The sequence below is a fragment of the Pholis gunnellus genome (assembly GCF_910591455.1).
Source record: "Pholis gunnellus genome assembly, chromosome: 15".
In the NCBI taxonomy this organism is placed as follows: Eukaryota; Metazoa; Chordata; class Actinopteri; order Perciformes; family Pholidae; genus Pholis; species Pholis gunnellus.
In genome coordinates, this window is record NC_136542.1 from 5489680 (window position 1) to 5510773 (window position 21094).

Genomic DNA, 21094 nt, shown 5'->3' on the forward strand with positions numbered 1-21094 from the left:
GTCGAGGTGAAATGATTGCAACCTTGAACGTGATGACTATCTTCTCTTTGGAAGTCTACTGTAAAACGATAAAACGTGTTCTCACAACACCACTTCAACAGACTATTATGGTCCTTGTTACCGTTCCAACTTTAGCTTTATTTCAGCAAAAAATCAGTTAAATTACTGTGTGAGATTTTCTTAAAAACTAACAATATATTAAAAGACAGCAATAAGGAAAGCCCTTGAAATGTTTCAAACCTGGTTGAGAGGAAGTGATGATGACCCCAGGTTAAATCAATGCTTTGTTATTGCCCCACTTATGATACACACATTGCCTTTGGAACCAATGGTTAAAATGTTGAACGTCTTCCAACACACTGTTTGTCTCTGTGCTCCACCAGCCGTCCAGATATCGCCCTCCTCTGGTTCCTCATCCCTTTCAAAGCAGTGAAACACCTGATTTGTGACCAGTACATGTGGCTGAGCATCAAGATCGTCTCTGCTCTCCTGCTGCTGGCCATCTTGGCTCTTTTCCTCTACAACATGCCTGGTTACATGGTGAAGAAAATGTTGGGGGTTTGAGATATCTGCTGGATTTCACTCTTTCACACTCAAAGAAATCATTTCACTTATAAGTTTCTCACCTGTTCTTGATTTTTTTTTGCCATTTGACAAAAGACAACTTAAATTATAAGCATCAGAATGGCTACAGTACGCAATAAGGCAAGCTTATTCTCATATTGATTTTATCTGGTTTACAATATTGATATTATTATTATTATTATTATTATTTTGGTTGGTGTGGTTGCTGCTGTTACAAGGTAAGACTGTTGCCTGTGTGCTGATTTATTGTCAACTCAACATTTTATCAACAGTGGGAATTATTTGTCTGACTTTTGAATTTGAGAATAAAGTGATAACTACAAATGTTTCTAATCTTAACATAATCTGTCCGGTAATCTGTACACATGGCCGTTAAAGCTCTACAGTTTTCTCATCTTTAAAGAGCTTTAACACATGACATTTTCATATTAAAGATAAGATAAAATAAGATAATCCTGTATTAGTCCCACAGCGGGGAAACGTGCAGGATTACAGCAGCAGAGTGGATATTGCAAACGAAGAAACAAGATAATTATTGCTTCATATTTTTTTTAATTCTCAGTTGGGGAAAGTTATAAGTGAATACATAATATTACCTTGGGGGGTGGGGGTTAAGATTAGGCCTATAGTTGACTTGCATGTAATCAACAAGTAGTGCAGTATAGCAAAATTGTACCTGGCGAGCATGGGATTCGAACCTCCTCCAGCATCTTAACGACGTCAACTTTTGCGTGTGATATGATTGGCTATCCGCTGTGACAATATATGACGTAACACGGTTGATTGGCAGTCGGAAATAGAAAGGTGAGATCGGTACAGGTAAGTTGACGATCTTTGAGTTGAATCATTTGAGCCAACGCTAATATCCCCGCCAATTCAACAAAATTGTGAGCACACATTACACAGTGCACACGGTGCACATTACTTCCTAATAGGACGGTGTTGCAAAGGGACGGTTCTTTGGTGCAACTTCCACTGCCCCTCTCACAGCCGCTACAACACAGTACTTGATGTTGTGCTGTCGCCTGCTGGTCCTTAATGGAACCAACAGACTGCTGGTTTTATACATTTAGCATATAGTGAATCGGATTTCTGCATTTTCAAGACGTCAGAGTACAAACTACGATGTATATGCTATTAATTGGTAAAAGGCTGGCATTTGTAAGCACGTGCTCCTTGTAAGTAACCATACACTTTCAACGGACTTGACGAAGTAGTCCGTTAACGCGGAAGGATAGTTCTCTTTTACTTAAACTGTGCTCTTTCCGCGTTAGGAAACGTCCAGCTAGTTAGAAAATGAAGGATGGTTGCATAGTGTTTAGAAATGTTAGTTGTAAAGCTGTTTATCCATGGTCAATGGTCGATCTGGAAAAGTTTGGAGGATGCGGGCATCGATCCCGCTACTTCTCGCATGCTAAGCGAGCGCTCTACCATCTGAGCTAATCCCCCGATGTTGACTGTAGGTGACCACCCGGTTTAAATATGAGCTCTAAAGATTCCCTTATAAAAGTCGTATTACGTTAACAACATTTAAAGCGTTGATACAGCTGTCTTAACAAAACTCACTGCCATGGTGAAAATAAATCCTTACCTTACAACATTATTTGGAAGAAACCGTTCTAGTGTGTTCTCATTCTAGTGTGTTCTCATCAACTAAGTAATAAGTTCAATATTTGATTGCATTGGAATCAAATGGCGGAATGATGGGATGCAAACCCACGACTCTGCAGGGTTAATATCTATGGTGAACGTGCACATCAAAACAACAAGCTTGCCACCAGCTATCTTACCAATGTTTGTAGTTTGTGATAGATTTACATAGCCTTTAGCCTTTAGTGTGGAGCACAAGACGTATAAAGTTAGCTAACCCTACACTTTGTAGAGTTCATGAAGTGAACGTGTGGGCAATGTGAGCTCGCATTTCAAATCCATTCTCATTTAAAATAAACCACCACCATTTATTTCACAACCGTTTATTTATTCAAAACTCAAAGGATGAGTGTTCAGTAGATGTTTACATGGTCGATGAATGCAAGTTCCAGAGCAGACTTCAGCCAGTTTGCAAGTAAAAAAAGCCGGGGAAGAACAAGGAGACTTCTTTAGTTTAACTGGATGCTTGTGATTTCTTAATACTTTCTTTCAAACTACAACTAAAATACCCTGGGCAACCCTTAACAGCAAATTAAAAGTGTAAACACAGTATGGTTAGCAGGAAAAATATAACAAGCCTGTCGTGTGAAAAATGTATCCGTATTAATTCAGTGTCAGACTCTCGTTTTATATTTTAGAATAACACATTATAACTGCTACAATCTATAACCATGTTGTCAGTCTTTCCAGCTCTAAATTTCAAACGTCTGCATGTCGGCCGAAAAAGATACAACGGCATTGAACCAGGATCGTGCGACATCAGAGTCCCCACACAAAGTACATATACAAAATATCACTCATTCACAGTCAATGTGTATAACATTCTCATGCTCAGATATGTTGCTGATGACTAATGAATAATCACAGAGCACTGATCGTACGCCTTGAGTCAATACACCAGAGAATTTCCTTCAGCGTTTCTACATGCCATGAACCCACCATAACAGAAAATAAAAGCTTGATGCTGACTCAAGCACAAACCATAACTGAAACAACATACATGGCCTCAGCTTTCAATTCACGTACAGTAGGTTTTGCACAAATTTTGCTACAGGAAGTTAATCTAAATTAAATATAAGTTAAATAAATAAGAAATTGTTATTAAAAAGTCACCTTTGTTACAGTTTTAGTAGCTCTGGGAGTGTCCAGATGGCACATTGGAGCAGCGTTGTGCCCTAATAGAAGTATCACAGCGCGCCAAAGTGAATAAAATAAATAACTCCATAACGAGCGAAGACATTGTTCTCTCAGAATATCACAATGTCGGCAATATTTACAGACTTAAAACTCACTGTTTTGCCATAACAACCTCCGCGCCAGGCTCGGCACATTTCTTTCTCTCTCCGTAACTCATGCTGAAATAAGTGGGATATGTCGCACATTACTGTTATTGTTACTGTTGTAAGTGGAGGCAGGGAGGAGCAGCAGATGATGGTGCAGAGTAGTTGTGTATAGTGTGTAGACAGCCAGAGGGCGGATGTGGGGGGGGGGGGGGGTTTACGAACAGATACACATATGAGAAAGAAAAGAAAAGACTGAGGGAGAGCAGGGATAATGGTGAGTATTTATAGAGAGCGTGCAGAGAGAGTAGAAAACAAATGAGGGCAAAAAGAAAAGGAAAGGGACGATGGAGATGTTGGGGGAGGTGAAGGGCTCAGTATTCATCCTGGTCCAGGTGAGCTTGTTCATCAAGGTCTTCATCCTCCGGCGGTGCAAAGCCATCCTGAGAGACGGGGGGGGGGGGGAACAAATATTATTATTTTTTTTTTAATCTTCTGTTAAATCCCCCAAAATATCCTGATCAAAGAGGACATAAAAACAGACAACTAATGTCTTCTATATAGATCTTCGACTAATCAATGATCCAGTGATTTTCCATTAGTATTTTTTGCTTGAAATGCCCATCCTTATTCTCCAGGACTTACAAATAATCTCCGTTTAAGGCGTCTAAAACCAGAAATATTGAATAAATAATACATCTATTTTTTTAAATCAGCAATCTCATCTGAATATATGGAGTGAGCCACATGACACGCTGTTAAGTACGGCTATGTTCCAAGGCTAGATTTTTTTTTTTTAATTGAAAGAAATGGGTTTTGAATGAGGTTTACAGAAATCTGAAGTTGGGCTTTCTCTCCGTCTCTATAGTAACTCACATGCAGATCGAAATGGTGCAGTGCAGCCAGCATTAGTTGCTGAGAAAGGACAGATACCTCTGTTGCGTAGAGAATGTTGATTATACTGCTGAGGACGGTGTTGTTTTCGCTCTCGTGTTCCTGGCAGATCAGCTCGATGTCCCGTAGTTTGCTGAAGTAGAAGTCTCTCTCCTTCTCTAGTCCGTCCACAGTCAACTTCAACTCCATCAACTTGGAAAAGCAAAGGACGGAAAATGTACGGGAATGTATTCTCACAGGAATATAAGTTTGAACTTTAACATTAAAGGCGAAAGACATTTTGACTTGTCATTAAATAAAAGCACAGCTGTACCATTTGCGCATGCTTTTAGTACTGTAACGCGTCAAAATGTCTGTGAGGTTATTGCTGTTAACGCAGTACTTAAAATGCTAGAGAGAGTCCACAGACATGAGATGAGATGGTTTGAGAGTTCTCCCGTTGTCTACCTGTTGATTTAGCTCCATGATCTCAGCATCACTGCCCCCGTTTCTAGACAAAGATGGATTCTTCCTCATGGCTGGAGTGTTGTGTTGGACCCGCTGTGGTGTTGGTATGTTTTTGGGAACTGTTGGAGATGTCCTCTGTGGTCCTGGAGGGGTCAGAGATGATCAGAGATGTTAATCATTTGAATAGAAATGGATTTACTGCATTATTGTTGGCTTTGTAGCAACTGTGGCGATGGATACAGCACATTATAGAGAGCTGATGTTATCAGCGTGCAGCATCATGTTGTGCCTTTGATATGCCATTTGTTTGTGAAAGGATTTCAAATTGCTTTACAACACAACTCATATAAAAGACACAAATTTGGATTGCCAGATTATAAAAAGCCAAATTATAAAAAAAATGTAAATGGTTGAATGTCACGCTTATTTGAGTCAAAATCTTTAAAACAGAATAAAATCCTGCGTCCTGCCAAAACCTCTATAAGTGCTTCAGCAGAGGTGTTAAACTTAAAACATGCCAACACGCATTATCACAGTTTAGAAACTGAAAAAAAAAAAAAATGTACAGCCACACTGCTTACCAGTGACAAAGTCACAAAGCAGGCTCATGACACACTACACGTCAAATTAATGATTGTTCGCCATGATTTTTCAAGCGAAAAGCTTTCACAGAGACATAGCAAGGCTGGTCAGGCTGACGTTTGCTCTTGTTAGTGCAATAAGACAAACTTTTCTAGTTTATCTGTCCGGCTTTCAGAGAGAGATGGAGCTGCAAACAGTGTTGCATCAGCAGCTGCTTGATGCAGGACACCGGAGAAGACGGTTGCATCTGACATTTCTGTAGGTCTTCTGGCACCGCCGGTCATGATCAATTAGAATTGGCCGATTTACACTGACGCTGCATCCCACGAGTCACTGAGGTGATCGCCGCAATCCCGCCAGTGACTCGGCCGTACCTACTCGGCGTCGTGTTGCTTGTGAATGCTGGGCAGTGAGATGGATCTAGGAAGAAGAGCGGTCGGTCTGTGAATCGTGCGGCTCACACCACTTGCTTGCAGGGAGCGCTTTCCGAGCCATCCAAAGCTCAGCAAGGCCGTGCAGCAGAGGCGGAGACTGTTTGGTTTACCTGTGTTTCTCTTTGGTTTGTGGATAAAGTGATCACCTGGGTTGGGGGCGGGGGACACGTCCTGCCCCTGTCTGGATATCAAAGGGTCGTACTCCTTCCCGTCGTAGTTGGCGTCGAAGAACTTCTTGAACCACTGCACGAATTCAAAGTTGTCCTGAAACTTCCCTTTTACAAGCTTTTCTACCGGAATGATCTGGAGGATGGAAACAGGAAATGCGTCAATAGCTCCACGTGATTTTTAGGATTAATCATCTTCAATATGATCAAAAATGTAGTGGAATACGTAATGATAATATGATAAAAAGTATTCTGACTTTGTCAACACTCATCCTTTTAAAAGCTGCCTGAAGAACTTTGAAGTTGTGTATGGATTCATGCTCCAGCTTGGCTTGAAATTTGACCTTCTTCAGAAGGATGCAACCCGGAAACAACATGTCCATGAACTGGCAATACGTCGCTCCTGGAAAACACAAAACACACGACAATTTTGTTTTTGTTTTTTCTGTTGTCTTGTTCTGATGTATGTGTTGAGAAGTGTTTGCACTCTGGCCTTACCTGAACAGAGCTGTTCAATCTTAGTGTAGGTGAGGTGCAGAGAATCGTTGACCCATGCCAGCATGTCATGTCGACTGAGGTTGTCAATGGACACAGACGTTGAGTACACATTCACTGCCATCCCGAACCTGGAGCGAACAACGGGAGATGAGAGAAAAAGATGTTCAGTCCGAACTGTGTAGAATAATGTACAAGAATGCAGCGCTGATGTAGTTATTTAGGGCTGCAATCAACAACTTTTTCTTATTATTGATTCATTTGCCAATTACTCTCTTAACCATTTCATTGACAAAATGTCACAACATACTGAGAACTGCTGGTTACAGTTTCCTGAAGTTTCCTAAATGTCTTCAATTAAACTACTTGTTTTGTCTGACCAACGGTCCAAAACCCTAAAATCATTGATTTTCTATCATGTAATGACAGATCCTCACAAAGAGAAAAGCATTGGAATGTTTACTTTTACAAACGACCTAATAATATATTAATAATAATAATAATCGACTGATTGACTAATTCTTTCAGCTCTAGATTTATTCATGACCCTACGTTACTGGACTAATTAATGGACCCACTTCTTGATCTAATTGTCCTGGATTTCAGCTGTAGGCTGTATCAGACCTTAATATAATCTAAATAAACTTTCCCAGATATCATGCAGTGTAATTGCCATGTTCCCAACTGCAGCCCAAGCTACCCGTCTCTCTTTAAATCTTCTTTTTTAGAGGGTTCTACCATATTGTCAGAAGGTGTTGAGTGGTACTTTGTCCTTGTCCTCTGGGATCACAGATCTTGGGAAATACCGTTTATTTTTTTGGGACTGTAAACACAGTGCCTGAGAAGCATCTTTACTTTCAGTTTTAATCTACAGACGTGTTGAGAGCATAATCCTCCGCAGATTAAACAGAAATATCCTGATGTTTGTGAGCAGCTTTGCACATCTGGCAGCTGCAGCCTTCTCTGTGCTCACTTTGCTTTCCCTGCTAATACCTTCCAGTGGTGTCGTGTCAAAAACGGGCCCGTGACCCCTCGACATTCCCTGCAGTAAAACAAATTGCACAATAACACCGGCACGTCTATAAACCATCAATACACGTGTGCAATGTTGGTTATAAGGGTCACGCGCTCCTCGGTGCCTGCAGGTGACAGTCAGGGAGATATCACAGCGCGTGTACTAGTTCCACACTTAAAAACAACTGAACCAGTGCTCACTGTCCGTGTGAGCAGGGATTTCTGGTGATACCACTAATAATATTGTGAATGCACCCTCAGCAGCGTGCAGCAGTCTCTCGTGGGGCTTGGCTAGCTTACAACGGCATGATAATAAACCACAAGCAATACAAGCAACAATGAAACCATTTACAGGGCAGAACCATGCGGGTTCAGACACATTAACGTGCCTTGCAGTGGGTGTAATTCCCTAATAAATATGGATTATTGTGGAAGGGAAGTCAATCTATTCTCCAAAAAAATAAAAAATAAACCTGCCGGGCCTTCGAGAAAGCTCCAATAATGACTGCAGCAAAATGCTGAGTGCAAAAAAAACCCCAAGTCTAACAAAAACAAATGGCCGAGGGTCTGACATTTCAAGCCCGAGCTGAGAACAATAAATGTGTCCGTTTGCTTGATGCCTTTCGGTTTAAAAAATAAATAAAAAATGCCCGCAATGCTGGTGCTGCTCTCCAAAGCGGCCCCCTCTACAGGCCTCCCCGGATAAGTCCGTACTGTCAGTGCACGGGGAAATATCCTCACTGCATGGGAATAAAACGCAAGCTTCCCAAACACGTAACCGCGCACAAACGGGGAAAACAAACAAAGCGAGCGCGAGTCAGCGGGTTCTCTCCGTGCGTTGATACTCACTGTATTCAGGAGTGTCTGTGTTGTTATCACGCTGGCAGTAGTCCTTATGTCAATGCCCGTTGCAGTCGTCGTTGTCAGACCCTGCGCGGTGCAGTGCTTGGTAACGGGCCGCCCTGTCTGGGGCTGCAACAATCCAGCTCCAACCGCGCATGCGCCTGACTCCATGCTGTTAAAGGTTCATTATAAATAGGACTTTGGCCCAATACAGCTAAGAGACACATGATGTGTCTGGGTGGATTTTAGGTCTGCTGGTGACTGAGGTTTTACTGAGGTCAGGCTGCACAAAAAATGTTTTTATCTCCTGCTGGATTTTAAAAAAATGTTGTGGAAGAAGTATTCAGATCCTCTCCTAAAGTAAAAGTGTTAGGACTAAAACTAACTATTATTTTTCATGATCATTTAATCCGTAGGTTGACTCATGTGCTGCCGTCATCAGAGCACATGCAATATTTACTTACACATGCAATTCAACACAGAATGCACGAGGCTCCTTATCCGTCATAAGGCTTTTACTGGACTTTTGTTGCTGCTGCTGATGGTTTGCACACTCATTAGTTGTGTTTTATCGTTATGGTATTATCCTTCATTGGTTCTATTTTTGTACTTTTATTGCATAGATTCTGTACTTTTTTTATAGCTAATATGTATTATCTTTTATCTCATTCATGCCTTATTTTTTCCTTGTAGGATTAAAGTCTTTCATTACACAGCACCATTTGATGCTGATACAACTGCAACTTCGTTGTGCGTGCATAATGACAATAAAGTTCTTGATTGATTGAGATAAATTTCCCGATTGTCTAAAATGTCACAAAACAGTGATCATCCACGACAATTTCTTAAAGCCTAAACGGACGTTTTCAGATGTCTAATGTCCATCCAACCCAAAGAGATTTAGTTTCTAATGATATAAAACAGAAGAAAGCTGAATATCCTCATATCAGAGGAATTCATTTACTATCAAAATAGTTAGATTATTTCTCTGTTGATTGACTTATCGATTTTATTTAAGATCTAACAGTAAGAAGTACAATATTTCTCTCTGAAATGTAGTAAAGTAGCATAGAACTATAGTTTTGAAGCACAGTACAAGTGGAATACTTCAGTAAATCTTACTTTCCACCACAGGTCAGTAATCAGACAGGATTCTGTTGGAGATTTCATTGTGGTTTATTTGCACTCAAATCATGTGATAAAGAGCTGCAAGAAGAAACAAGAGATAAAGGAAGTCAATGTGACGACACATTGTTCAGCACCAGTGTACATTTGGGAGGGGGAAGACGAAACAAGATTCACTGGAGCTTCTAGACGTGAAATCTGTCCCAAAAAAAAACAAACAAACAATGATGCTTTTACTGTAACATGATGATCTTCTGAACATAAGTCTAAACATGTTAAAAATCTTGTGTGCATAAGTTTTGACAAAAACACAACACAATCAATGACTACAAATATGTAACTAAAGACAAACAATTCAAAATACAGTAGTAGTATCAGTGCTTTTCTGCAGCAAGCATGCCTTCCCGTTAAGATGCTGAGCATTCAGTGGCGTACAGTGTGAAGGCGTTTGATCCCTTCAAGAAATGGCATTAATTGACTCGCATATACGCTGTTAAACGTCAGCACTGTGAACGCTGCAGAGGATCATTTCCCCTTCTCTTAATTGCTTCTCAGTGGTGTGTTAAGAGTCAGCGTATCTTTTGAACCCTGCCGTTTCAGACCAGTAAAAAGGGCCCACTCTAAAAGAAACGACAGCGCTCAACATGTCACGATCTGTGCCGGCAGTGTGGGACGATGTGTTTGTGGTTGTCAGTGTTCTCAGGTGAGAAAAAGGCAGTTTGGGTGAGACTTTTTGCTCTCTGTGGAAAATGGATACGAAGCAACGTAAGTGCTTATTACAGTAGTTCTAACTATGCTACCATGCACAGTACACACAGCATAGGTTCATTCACATTTGGTGGGGGGGGGTGGAACAGAAGTCTATTCTGCTGTAAGGCTGTAAACATGATCTGAAATGCTAATCTGACAACGATGAACTACTGAACAAAGACCTCATTCTTACTTAGGAAAGGATTCTAACACAGCAGCATCAACCGAAAACCGCACAAATAATGCAATACAAATAATAAATAAACAAACGCGTATAAAAGGTTAACTTGCATTACGATGTTTCTCATCAGTTGGTCAACTATATCTTTTTTTAATAACTGACATATTGATGTCATGCCCACACCCTGCTAATAACTTATCCCATTTCATTCTCCATGGCTTGCGTTACAAAGACATTTGTGATATTTGTGACATTAAATCATGTAAAAAGGCATCTAAATAGTACATGATACAAGTGCAAAATTGTATTTTACAGTGAGGTAACCCAATCGCATCATAAAAACCATGACTCACCTTCATATTCCTAAAACTATCAGTAAGATTCTTCCCCTAACGTGATCCAACAGCCAAAGTAATTCATTGGCAACCCATCTTTTATTTGCTACTTATATTTGGTTAACATTCGACCGAAATTTGGTAGCTATAACCACTTAGCAATAGTTTTCCCTTGATACATACTTCCATATTATTACAGCAAATGTTATACAGTTTAACGTTTTACAATCCTATGTAACTGTGCCGAGTTCCAAATAAAAACATGACTCCATTAACCCCACATATATTCTAAGCTTCCAGAAAGAAAAACAAGTCATCTTGCTCGGCCATATGTTTCCCTCGGGTGTCATTCTTCCGCTTCACGTGAGGGGCCGTCCGATTGGCTACCAGATCCCGCTGGATCTCCCTCCAGGAGGAGCGAGGATCCTGGCCGAGGATCTCTTTGGAATCTTGTCGTCGATCTGGGCACCTGGAGCAGCGGGGAACGCGATCATGTGCATGGGTTCAACAGTGAAAACACAAGGAACTGCTATGTCCTAGTAGTGTTTATGTGCAGCTCAATCACATTTCCTTCTAAAGGGCTCTCTGGATAGCTTATGTTCCAGGCAGATTCAAGCAATGCAGTGTACAAAAGATAAATTCTTCGCATTCCATTTAAATGTCCTCTGTTGCCTGAAGGAGGTTATATTCAAACACTGAAAACTCAACTTGCAAAATGAATCCCAAGGCACCAACGTATTGTACATTTGATGCCTAATATAATCTAATGTCAGTCCATATCCGTCCCCTCATTTCCTCTTCTTCATAACTTCTTTGTTTTCTCATCTTAAATCAACCTGTCCATGCTTTTAATTATGCATTATGTTCAATCAAACTGCTTTTGATTTGCTATCCGCGTCGTTGCAATTGTTTTCTTATACAACAGCTGAGGGCGTGGGTGGGAGAGGGTGAGCGAGCTGTCTGTATCTGTGTGTTCACAGTGTATGTTATGTTACGTAATGCTGTTTTTGTCTGCATGTGTTTTATAATGTTTTATATGTGTCTGTAGGATCCCCCTCAGTAAATGAGATGCTACCTCTCAAGGGGCTTTCCTTTCAATACATGCAAATTCAAAAAAGCTCTCTACCGTCAATTCCCTCTAATTAAGACATGAAAATACTTTCAAATATGTACTCGACATCTCCATGTGAAAAAAGAATATGTGTAAGCCTAGCAATTAAAAAAAAAAGGCCTCCAAATGTCTTTAAGTATGGCGCCCTCGTTAGGCCAGGTAGTGTATCTCTCCATGTTTTACCAAAAGTACTCCAGTAACCAGTGTATGAGAAAATGCAGTCTAAAACAGTGTCATCATATGAAAGAAAAATATAAATGTCCACTGATATCTGACTGAATCTGTTGATTCTTACCAGACAGGCTGAAGCTGGACTCTTGGAGGTCCCTCAATCCCCCGTGCCGGGTGCAGGGGCGCGTCGGAGTGTCCAGATCTGAAACCCCGAAATCCCTCTTTCCTGAGTTGAGCACCGCTACAACTTCACCTGTGTAGGGCTCCCGTTCCACAGCTTTCACAGCCTGGCACTGGTAGGTCAACACACATGTACACATATATTACAAATAATAATGAATGCAATCAAATTAACGAACATGTGAACGGTAAAAAAAAAAAAAAAATGTGTTACGCTGACTTGTAAACTTGTCTAGAAAACAATTTATTGGTGAAAATTATTGAAGTAGCAGAAGTAAAACAGCAGGGGTGAACAGAGTACTAGAAGTACTCTTCTGACAACCAATAGATCAACTTTGTTGGACTACAGTTGGACTGTAAGACTCAATATCAACAGTGGTGAGCTCTGTCTGAGGTTTAAATCTGAGGAAGAACCAGATTTGTGTCCATCCAGACAATTCACCACTGACTCTGTGGCGCAACGGTAGCGCGTCTGACTCCAGATCAGAAGGTTGCGTGTTCAAATCACGTCAGGGTCAAGATTTCCATTTGACCACCAAAGCAAAAAAACAATAATTTCAGGGGATGAAGTTCACAAAATGTTGCCAGTATTTGACAAATGTGCTTTGTGGAAATCTCTCTTTTGCTCATCAGAATGTAAGTCCTGAGGAAAGAAGGAGGTAAATAAAGTAGGGAAGAAAGGAATAGAAAAAATAAGCAGGCAATAAAACGCACTTAAGAACACAATAAGAAAAGAGGGAATGAAAGATGAAAGATAGAAGGAGGGAGAGATGGAAACATGGAAATTTAAGAAGGAATTGAAAGGAGGAAGGAAGGTGAAAAAGGAGGGTAAGGAGGAAGAAAGAAATGGGGAAAGGAGGAGGGTAAAGAAAGAAATGGGGAAGAAGCAAAGAAGGAAATGAAAAAGGAACGAAGGAAAGACAGTTCTGTCTGATACCTTTTCCCTCTGAACCATCTTCTTGTAGAGGTAATCTGGGAAGGTCCTCAGGGGGCAGAACTTCCCAGAGCCCTCAGCACACGTGAAGATGCCATTCTCATAGACCAGGCGGCCACGGCTGATGGTGACCAGGGGAACGCCATGACAACGGAGACCTTCATACAGGTTTACATCTCCTCCCTGGACCTGGTTATCCACAGAAATGGTCCTGCAGACAGACAGAACGTTGACCCAGTTAAATCAGGCAAAAAGCTAATCAGCCTTCAGGGACTCGAGATAAAAGCTGCAGTGAGGCATGCTGGTCGATGAATGGATGGATCGCGTTTCATACTTGGATCCCTCGGGGTCCCAGACCACCACATCAGCATCTGCTCCTGGGATGATCCTTCCTTTCCTGGGGTAGAGGTTGTAGATCTTGGCCGCATTTGAGCTTGTGACTGCAACAAAGCGATTCTCATCCATCTTCCCTCCAATCTGTGAATTACAACAAAGACACAATTTATATTCACACATCACAACATCTGACTGAAACAACTGATGCACCAGAAGCAGATGGGGTTTTTTTTTTGCGCCTCTACCGTCTGTGTTTTATTTAGTTTTTAAAGTTAAAATCACGAACCACCGAAAAAGAAACAAAAGAGCTACGCATACCACTCCTTTCTCCCAGATGACGCTCATGCGATCCTGAATGCCAGGAAGCCCATGCGGGATCTTAGTGAAGTCATCCTTGCCCATGGCTCTCTGTTTGATGGTGAACGGACGGTGGTCGGACGCCACGACGTTCAGAGTGTCACTGCAGCCGAACAGAGTCAGATGGAAAGGTATTACTGCAGCGGCACAAACATCTTATTACATTTAATGTGAGATTTATATTCCACTCACTTCCCCAGCAGGCTCATTAGGTAACTGGGAGTGTTGGGGTCCAGGCGGAGAGGAGGCACGGTAACGTGGGCGGCGGCATGGGCCCAGTCCTGGTGGTAGTACTGCATACCGTTCAGCACAGCGTGGGCTGTGGTTGTTTCACCGTGGACCACTTTACCTGCGGTTAGACAGTACAATACGGATGCACACCGGATTAAGTGACAGTGAAAAGATGTGTGAAAAGGCGCAGAGATTAAGCAAGCAAGAGATTAAAAGATTAAGCGAGCAAACCATGACTTGTTTCAGTCTAAAACACTGAAGGAAAACATACCAGTGACTATTTAAAATGACTAATTACTAAAATAGGCCTTACCCTGCATCTTGGCTGTAGCTACTACATCTCCGGCAGACATACTGGAGACATTGACAAGGTAGATCGGGCAGTGGGCCTAACAGAAAGCACAAATACACACAAGGCACAGCATGTCATATAGGATAACTGATCTTGTCTTTTCACATTTATATATTTCTTCATTTGTGCTGGAGAGATCTCACTCACCCTGTTTGCGATGGTAATGGCCCTGTGGGTCGCCTCTGCTTCCAACTGCAAAGAGACAGAGGACTGTGAGGAATCCTAGTGAGATAATGAGCTAGAGACTTGATTTATTCATCACGTAAATAATATTAATACTCATGACAAGAGTCTGCATGTAATAACAGTAAACCTGACTATAATACCTCTTCAGGCCTGCTGATTTCAATCCCCTCTGGGCCACTGATGCCCAGGTCCAATGCTTCTTTTGCACCCTGAAAAAACACAAGATATTATCATTAATTATATCTTTTAATACAAGCATTTATGATCATTTTAAGTTGTGTACACTACAATAGATGTAATATACAGAATGAGAAGGAATAGTGAAATGATTCCCCCTCACCTCTGCCACCAGTTCCCCATTTTCAGCATGGACTCTTGCTATAGCTCCGATGTCCTTACAGTGCTGCAGAGCCTGGAAGAGCTCGCTGTCCCTCAGCATGAACATGTCCTTATAGGCCATGAACATCTGGAAGGAATTCACTCCGTTCTCCCTCACCAGCTTCTCCATCTCAGCTCGCACCTGCAGGAAGGCAAAGTGTAGCTCGAGCATATTTATTTTATTATTGCGGATAAGAACGGTCTAAAATATCTATTGCAAACATCAGGTTTTTAAACCAAACAGCAAAAGCTACTCTCTTATGTCACTAGCAGTGTTTTAACAATTATACAGCAAGAAGGTCATCATAGAACAAGAAGAGAAAAACGTCTCTACCAGCCTCAATTAACCAGAATGCAACTCAAGTATAACCAAACTATGGCTTTGTCCAAAGACCCTCTTCTTTAGCTATTGTTCACACTCATCTCCATCTTTCCACCTACACATACAAGGGGCTGAAAGAAATATGTAAACATCTGGTCGCTGGAGACCAAAAAAAAGCATTCTGGGAATTGTAGGAAGTCACTAACAGAGGTAAAGCAGAAGAAATAAACATTAAAGGCTGCTCACAGCAAACCATTTAAGACTAAACGTCTTGCCAACGAAATAAATGACTGTGGAGAAATGATCATGTGGAGAGGTAGGCACAGTGTCGGAGTACCTTGGGTCCCCACCAAGTAACTCCCACGTGCAGAGCGTAGTCACAGCAGGCTTTGGGGTCCGCCGAGCTGCGGCACTTCTCGAAGGCTTCCAGCAGAGACTCATTCTTCTCTGGCAGAATGTGTCCGATCACCATTGTTGTGCCTCCAGCTAGAGCAGCCTGGAAGAAATGCAAACGACAGCTCTCACGTTTCTTAAATTGTAGGAAGTAATTCTGCTATTATTAATGTGTTGTATTGTTTCATTTCTGTATTGTTTACACGTCTTTCAGTGTGTCAGTGTGTTTTGACAGCCTCCCGTTCCTCCGATAGTCCACCACAAGCTGATGTTGAACACTAATAACGAAGCTCTCTATCAGTTCTCTGTACTCTTCTCTGAAAATAGTCTCTGAGTGAAGTCAATATAGTGATAATTTCCATTTTGCCAAAAAATACTCTTTATTAAATTCCTTCAAAGTCTTCACCACATATGATATGAGTCTGGACGGACACGGGGGCGAAGCGCAACATGACTGGTTGGCGGAGGCATACACCCATGAGCCGGTCATTTTAATTAATCAATTGCCATCGCAGACTAAAAGGAACTGAGGTTAAATTAAATGATCATTAAACAGAGGCATTAAGGGACGTTGACGCAGAATATATTGATTTATTATGCCCATGAATACTGAAGGGACTGTAATCTACTGATCTACACACCTCCTGCTCTAAGAATAAAAGAAGAAGCCTCAATTGCCATTGAAGTATATTTTTTATGGTTATTTGCAGATGATTGCTGAGGGAAATATAAATCCCTCAGTAGTTAAAGCACAGGATTTACTGCCCCTCACAGCATAATAATGAAAGCAATAACTGTATCACTTCTTTGCAACATCAGCACTTCTTGCTTATTAACAGATTGAGATGTTTTAGACCCACACTACAATACATTTTAAATTCCCCAAGAAGTGAAAACAGAGTGTGTTTTGTGGGCTTCACTGAGCATCTGTCAGCTGACCCTAGAGAGTGGAGTGGTGGGTAGTGGGAGGGACCATGAGGGGGGGGCGTGCGTCTGAGAACCATTGTCTCCGAGCACAATGGTCTGAGTGAAAAGGCTTTGCAGCAGTCTTTGCAGCAGCCCCCCGGTATCCATGGACACGGATACTGATCTGCATTTGTCTCCGGACTTATTTTGGAGGAGCGGTAGGGAGGGGCGAGGAGGGGAGAGACGGAGGAATGAGGAGAATAGTGTCTGTCACCAGCGTCTACTAAAACGACTGAAGCTCCGGCCTCATCTCAGAGTGCTACAGAGCGATGAGTCATCAGAGTGGGGTATCCCGGTCTCTCTCAGCGGCCATGATGACTTCATCCCACACTTTCTGGCAGCCTCGCCAACAGCGAAGTGCCCAATCATCTTTGTGTGATGTCGCTGAAACACAGACTCTGCAAACTTGTGACAAAACAAATATAAACTGCCAAGTAGGTCAGTTTTATATCTCTAAATCTACTGATTGTTTTCTTGAACGATGAATCTTCAAAATTGATCATTTCTTCTTGTAAAATGTCAGGAATCCAGTTTGCACTTTAGCTCGCAGCTTGTTGTTGTATTTGAAGGCTTCTTCGCTTTTTTAATACTACTTTTTAAGCGACTATCCAGGTTCTGTTCACTGTTTATCTGATTTGTGATTATCACTTGCAATTTTGAAGCAGGATTTGTGACATCTGGCTGTTTGAGGAGGATTTTACAGATCCAACGTGATTTGTCCAACCGATATATTCAGTTTACAATCACAGAAGAGTAATACATCCAGGAATTCTTCACATTTGAGAATGTAAAACCTGAGAATGTTTGCTATTTGTGCTTTAGAAAATGACTAAAACTATTAATGATTAACTTTCTGTCCATTTACCAATCGATTAATCAACTAACGGATGGCTTGGCTGTAAGAACATCCAAAGTATGTTACCGATAAATGACTGACCATACTTTCAAATAAACGCAGTCTTGTTAGTGTTCAAACTGTCACTATCATCGGTCTAGCTTAAATACATTTTTACATGTTTGTAATATATCACTCTGCTTTAATGCTTTATATTTAATATTATCTTACTATTGCAGTGTTAGTGTTTACATTCTGTTCTAATTTCGTCATTTGACTTTGACAGCAAGAATGGTGGTGTCCAAAATGACCAAAAAATCATCAAAACCAAACTAAAGAAGCTTCTCTGACATCTCGGCTAAAATTAGCATCAGTGAAAAGCTTTCATTGATCTCCATCTGACAGAGAAAGCAACATATTTGGGATTATAAACTATACTAAAGTTAGGGGAATATACAAGAGAGTCGAGCGGTATTTACTATAAAAACTAGAACAAGAAAACCTGAAAGTGGAGACACACGGTTCTTATTTCATGCTTCGACTGAAGAAACATACTGTGACATTAAGTGTTGCTTTTGCTCTGCTCTACAATTAGGACAATGCAAGTTGCCCTACTTTCCAATCCAAACCCTCCTCTCTTCTTCTCTCTTTCCATTTCCAGCGGGACGTTACCTTGGTGCCGCTGTAGAAGTCATCCGCCGTGGTCGCGTTCATGAAGCTCTCCTCCAGGTGGACGCTGGTGTCGATGCCCCCGGGGAGCACCAGTTTCCCAGAGGCGTCGATCACTTTGGCTCCACCCGGGATCATCAGCTCCTTCCCCACCTGCTCGATGATGCCGTTCTCGATGTAGACGTCGGCCTCCTGGGTGCAGTCGTCGTTCACCACCTTGCCGCCCTTTATCAGGATCCGCACTATCGCTGAGCTGGAAGACATGGCTATAGCTCTGTGAGGAAGAGAGACAGAGAGAGGGGAAAAGATGGAGTTTAACCTTGTCTTGTCTGGTATTGTGAGCAGCTGCTAAAACGTTGGTACACTGACTAAATCTAAAACTACTAAAACAAAGTTACAGCTATAGCAATTTTTCCTGAAGAAACTTGAGAAGGAGAACTTTTTACAGTACCTCATCCTGAGACAGTGTAGTAAGTCCAGCAGAGACAAGAACCAGTGATGCTGCCCTGTGACCAGTCTGTCAGGCTGTGACTGACATCAGCCATGGGACTGTGTCAGTCACGGCCTGAGACCTGACGTCTCAGTGCACAGTGACATAGTGGTGAATAGAAAGAAGCTGAGGCCAGTTGTGGATCACAATAAGGCAGACACGAGTCAATAAGGCCATTATTTTTAAAGGACTAAAGTGGCATAAAGCCACTTATAATGTCGTTCACTCAACACAAAGCTATCACAGCGGCTGAAAAACATGAACTAAGAAAGTTGAAGTGTGTTTCTTTGACTTTCATTCATGGACAATAGCTCTACTCTACTCCAGTGCTTCCCAACCTAGGGATCAGTACCCCCAAAAGGAAACGCAAGATGAATCTCAGGGGTCGCCTAGGGTAGGAAATTATAAAAGACATATTTTACTACTTATTATGCTCTTTTTTTTTCTTGCGACATACTATACTTTTACCTCTTCTGCATCTAAATCTAAAAAGGTAAAACCACAGTATGAATTAAACTGCTCATAGACATGCATTGAGGACAATGAGGCTGTGTCTTTGACATTATTTCTGTGAATTTGAGCTCATTATAAAGATGTCCAATTGGTGCATATGTTATAGACTGACAGCAGTATTTATTACTCCAGTAGATTCAAATTGGATGACTTTTACAGGAATAATTGATTCAGTATCCAGAATTTTATTCCTGGCAGAGTTGAAACTGCCTCCTCCCTTTCTTTTTACACCACTGTAGTAATGATGTGATTATAATGTGTGTGTGTGTGTGTGTGTGTGTGTGCGTGTGTGTGTGTGTGTGTGTGTGTGTGTGTGTGTGTGTGTGTGTGTGTGTGTGTGTGTGTGTGTGTGTGAGCGAGAGTGTGCCCATCCTGCGTGCTTGCGTGGAGGATGCGTGCGTATGAGGGTGCGGCAACTTTACTGCATGGACTCCTTTACACATCCAGATCTGATGGTTGACAATGTGGAGGATGCATGCGTTAGGATGGGCATTCATACCATCAGTCATAAGGCGAAACACTAGTGCAATATTTCCTGTGTACGTCTTTCAAAACCTGTAGGCAGCTACAGGCAATAATAAAGTTATTACTAATATTTTTACGGGGCCTATTGCTCAGTTAGACGCCGGTTTGTCAATAATAAACAGGTGAGCTTATGATACCTGTTTTAAGACTTGCACAAATATGAACTAAAACAGATTCATGATTCAATATATGCAACTATAGAATGAACTACCGGTGTTTTAAATGTTCACTTTGGAGTACAATAATACAACTATAGGCCCTGGTTCTATTGGTCAAATGTCTTTATATTTATTGGACTTGTCCCTTAAATCTATTAAATCCCCGCGACAAATCCAACGCAACCGCAAGTCGGCTACATGTTATGAAACAGAATAAGTATCCAAGCATTTGATGTAATTTCACAGCAGACGTGTGATCGCGGTGGGATGATGACACCTCCACTTGTGCGACTTGACACAAAGAAACCGGTCTCCACCCGGCATGATCGGCCGCTCAGCGTTCATTAGCGACCTAGAAACCCTCAGTCCGCCCTAGTCCCTCCTCTCCCTCCTCCACCACGAAGACGAGTCTAAAGTGGCCGCACGCTATAATTTACGCGGCCGTGCAGCCAGGTAAAGAAGGTGTATAGTTGTACTTCAGGGTGTGTAGATATACTAGGAGGGTGGCATGAACAAGCGAGCAGGACAGACACCCAGACGTGTAGCCAGGGGGGCATGTGACACAAAGTCTCCCAAGGAGAGGATTTCTCCCCCGAGGCGCTACAGCCAACTAGTCCGAAATAAAAACCGATGATGTGGTCCACATACCTCCTCTATGGACCCGATGCTGCTGCTGCTCCACCCGGCTCTCTGCTTATTTTCTTACAGGAACAGAATGCAACACAATCCGTGGATGGCACTTCCCAAGGAGATACACGCACGCACACACACAGACGCACGCACACACACACACACACACACTCAATCACCAGATGGATGCCTTCCTGGCCGGTCTGGGACCAGCAGACCGCAGCATCATCAACGTCAAGTCAGCAAGGAACTACAAGTAAGACCTCCGGTTATGGCTTTCAAAATAAAATCCAAATTGTTCCCCGCTGTGCAGAGGAATAATAGCGAGAGAAAATGTGCCTGACAATCAGGCCGAAATGCCTTTTTGTTTCACTTCATTGACTGTGATCTGCATGAAATTAAAAAAAGATATTCCCCCAAATGCAATTTGCAGTCTTTTACTACCAGTCTAATATAGATCTGTGCAAAATACCTTCTCCTATCATGTACTGGGAAAGAAAATACCCTGCATGTGTCCCCTAAATTGCAAATATTGGATTGGGAAACACTTTTGCAATTTGCCTCATACTGTAAAT

At 41.8% G+C, this 21094-nt stretch overlaps 2 protein-coding genes across 4 annotated transcripts; both read right to left on the reverse strand.

The window, feature by feature from the left end:
* Positions 1–2548: 2548 nt before the first annotated feature.
* On the reverse strand, positions 2549–8513 carry mapre3a (microtubule-associated protein, RP/EB family, member 3a). 3 transcript variants are annotated; one of them, XM_079174098.1, is made up of 7 exons: positions 8398–8513; positions 6538–6665; positions 6297–6442; positions 6019–6175; positions 4857–4999; positions 4449–4601; positions 2549–3958 (listed from the first exon to the last, which is right to left on the reverse strand). In XM_079174098.1, exons 2-7 carry the CDS (start codon positions 6656–6658, stop codon positions 3890–3892), a joined length of 789 nt encoding a protein of 262 aa, XP_079030224.1. In that variant the 5' UTR covers positions 6659–6665; positions 8398–8513; the 3' UTR covers positions 2549–3889. The 3 variants fall into 3 exon arrangements, with proteins under 3 accessions (XP_079030224.1, XP_079030223.1, XP_079030225.1); XM_079174097.1 differs by having other exon boundaries at positions 5983–6175; XM_079174099.1 differs by lacking the exon at positions 4449–4601 and having other exon boundaries at positions 5983–6175.
* A 2652-nt stretch (positions 8514–11165) lies between these two features.
* dpysl5a (dihydropyrimidinase like 5a) lies at positions 11166–18467 on the reverse strand (the record flags this gene model as incomplete). The annotated part of the gene is made up of 12 exons (XM_079175039.1): positions 11166–11251; positions 12189–12357; positions 13182–13389; positions 13513–13655; positions 13833–13974; positions 14064–14220; positions 14416–14491; positions 14602–14646; positions 14781–14849; positions 14981–15160; positions 15678–15836; positions 18207–18467. 12 exons carry the CDS (start codon positions 18465–18467, stop codon positions 11166–11168), a joined length of 1695 nt encoding a protein of 564 aa, XP_079031165.1.
* Positions 18468–21094: the final 2627 nt, after the last annotated feature.

What these genes read in the sequence shown, in the direction of transcription:
- mapre3a (XM_079174097.1), bottom strand. Translation starts at nt 6,658, where the DNA reads ATGGCAGTGAATGTGTACTCAACGTCTGTGTCCATTGACAACCTCAGT. An exon ending in TCATGGAGCTAAATCAACAG is followed by an intron (nt 4,602 to 4,856) that starts GTAGACAACGGG and finishes TGCTTTTCCAAG; the next exon opens with TTGATGGAGTTGAAGTTGAC. An exon ending in ACATTCTCTACGCAACAGAG is followed by an intron (nt 3,959 to 4,448) that starts GTATCTGTCCTT and finishes CCCGTCTCTCAG; the next exon opens with GATGGCTTTGCACCGCCGGA.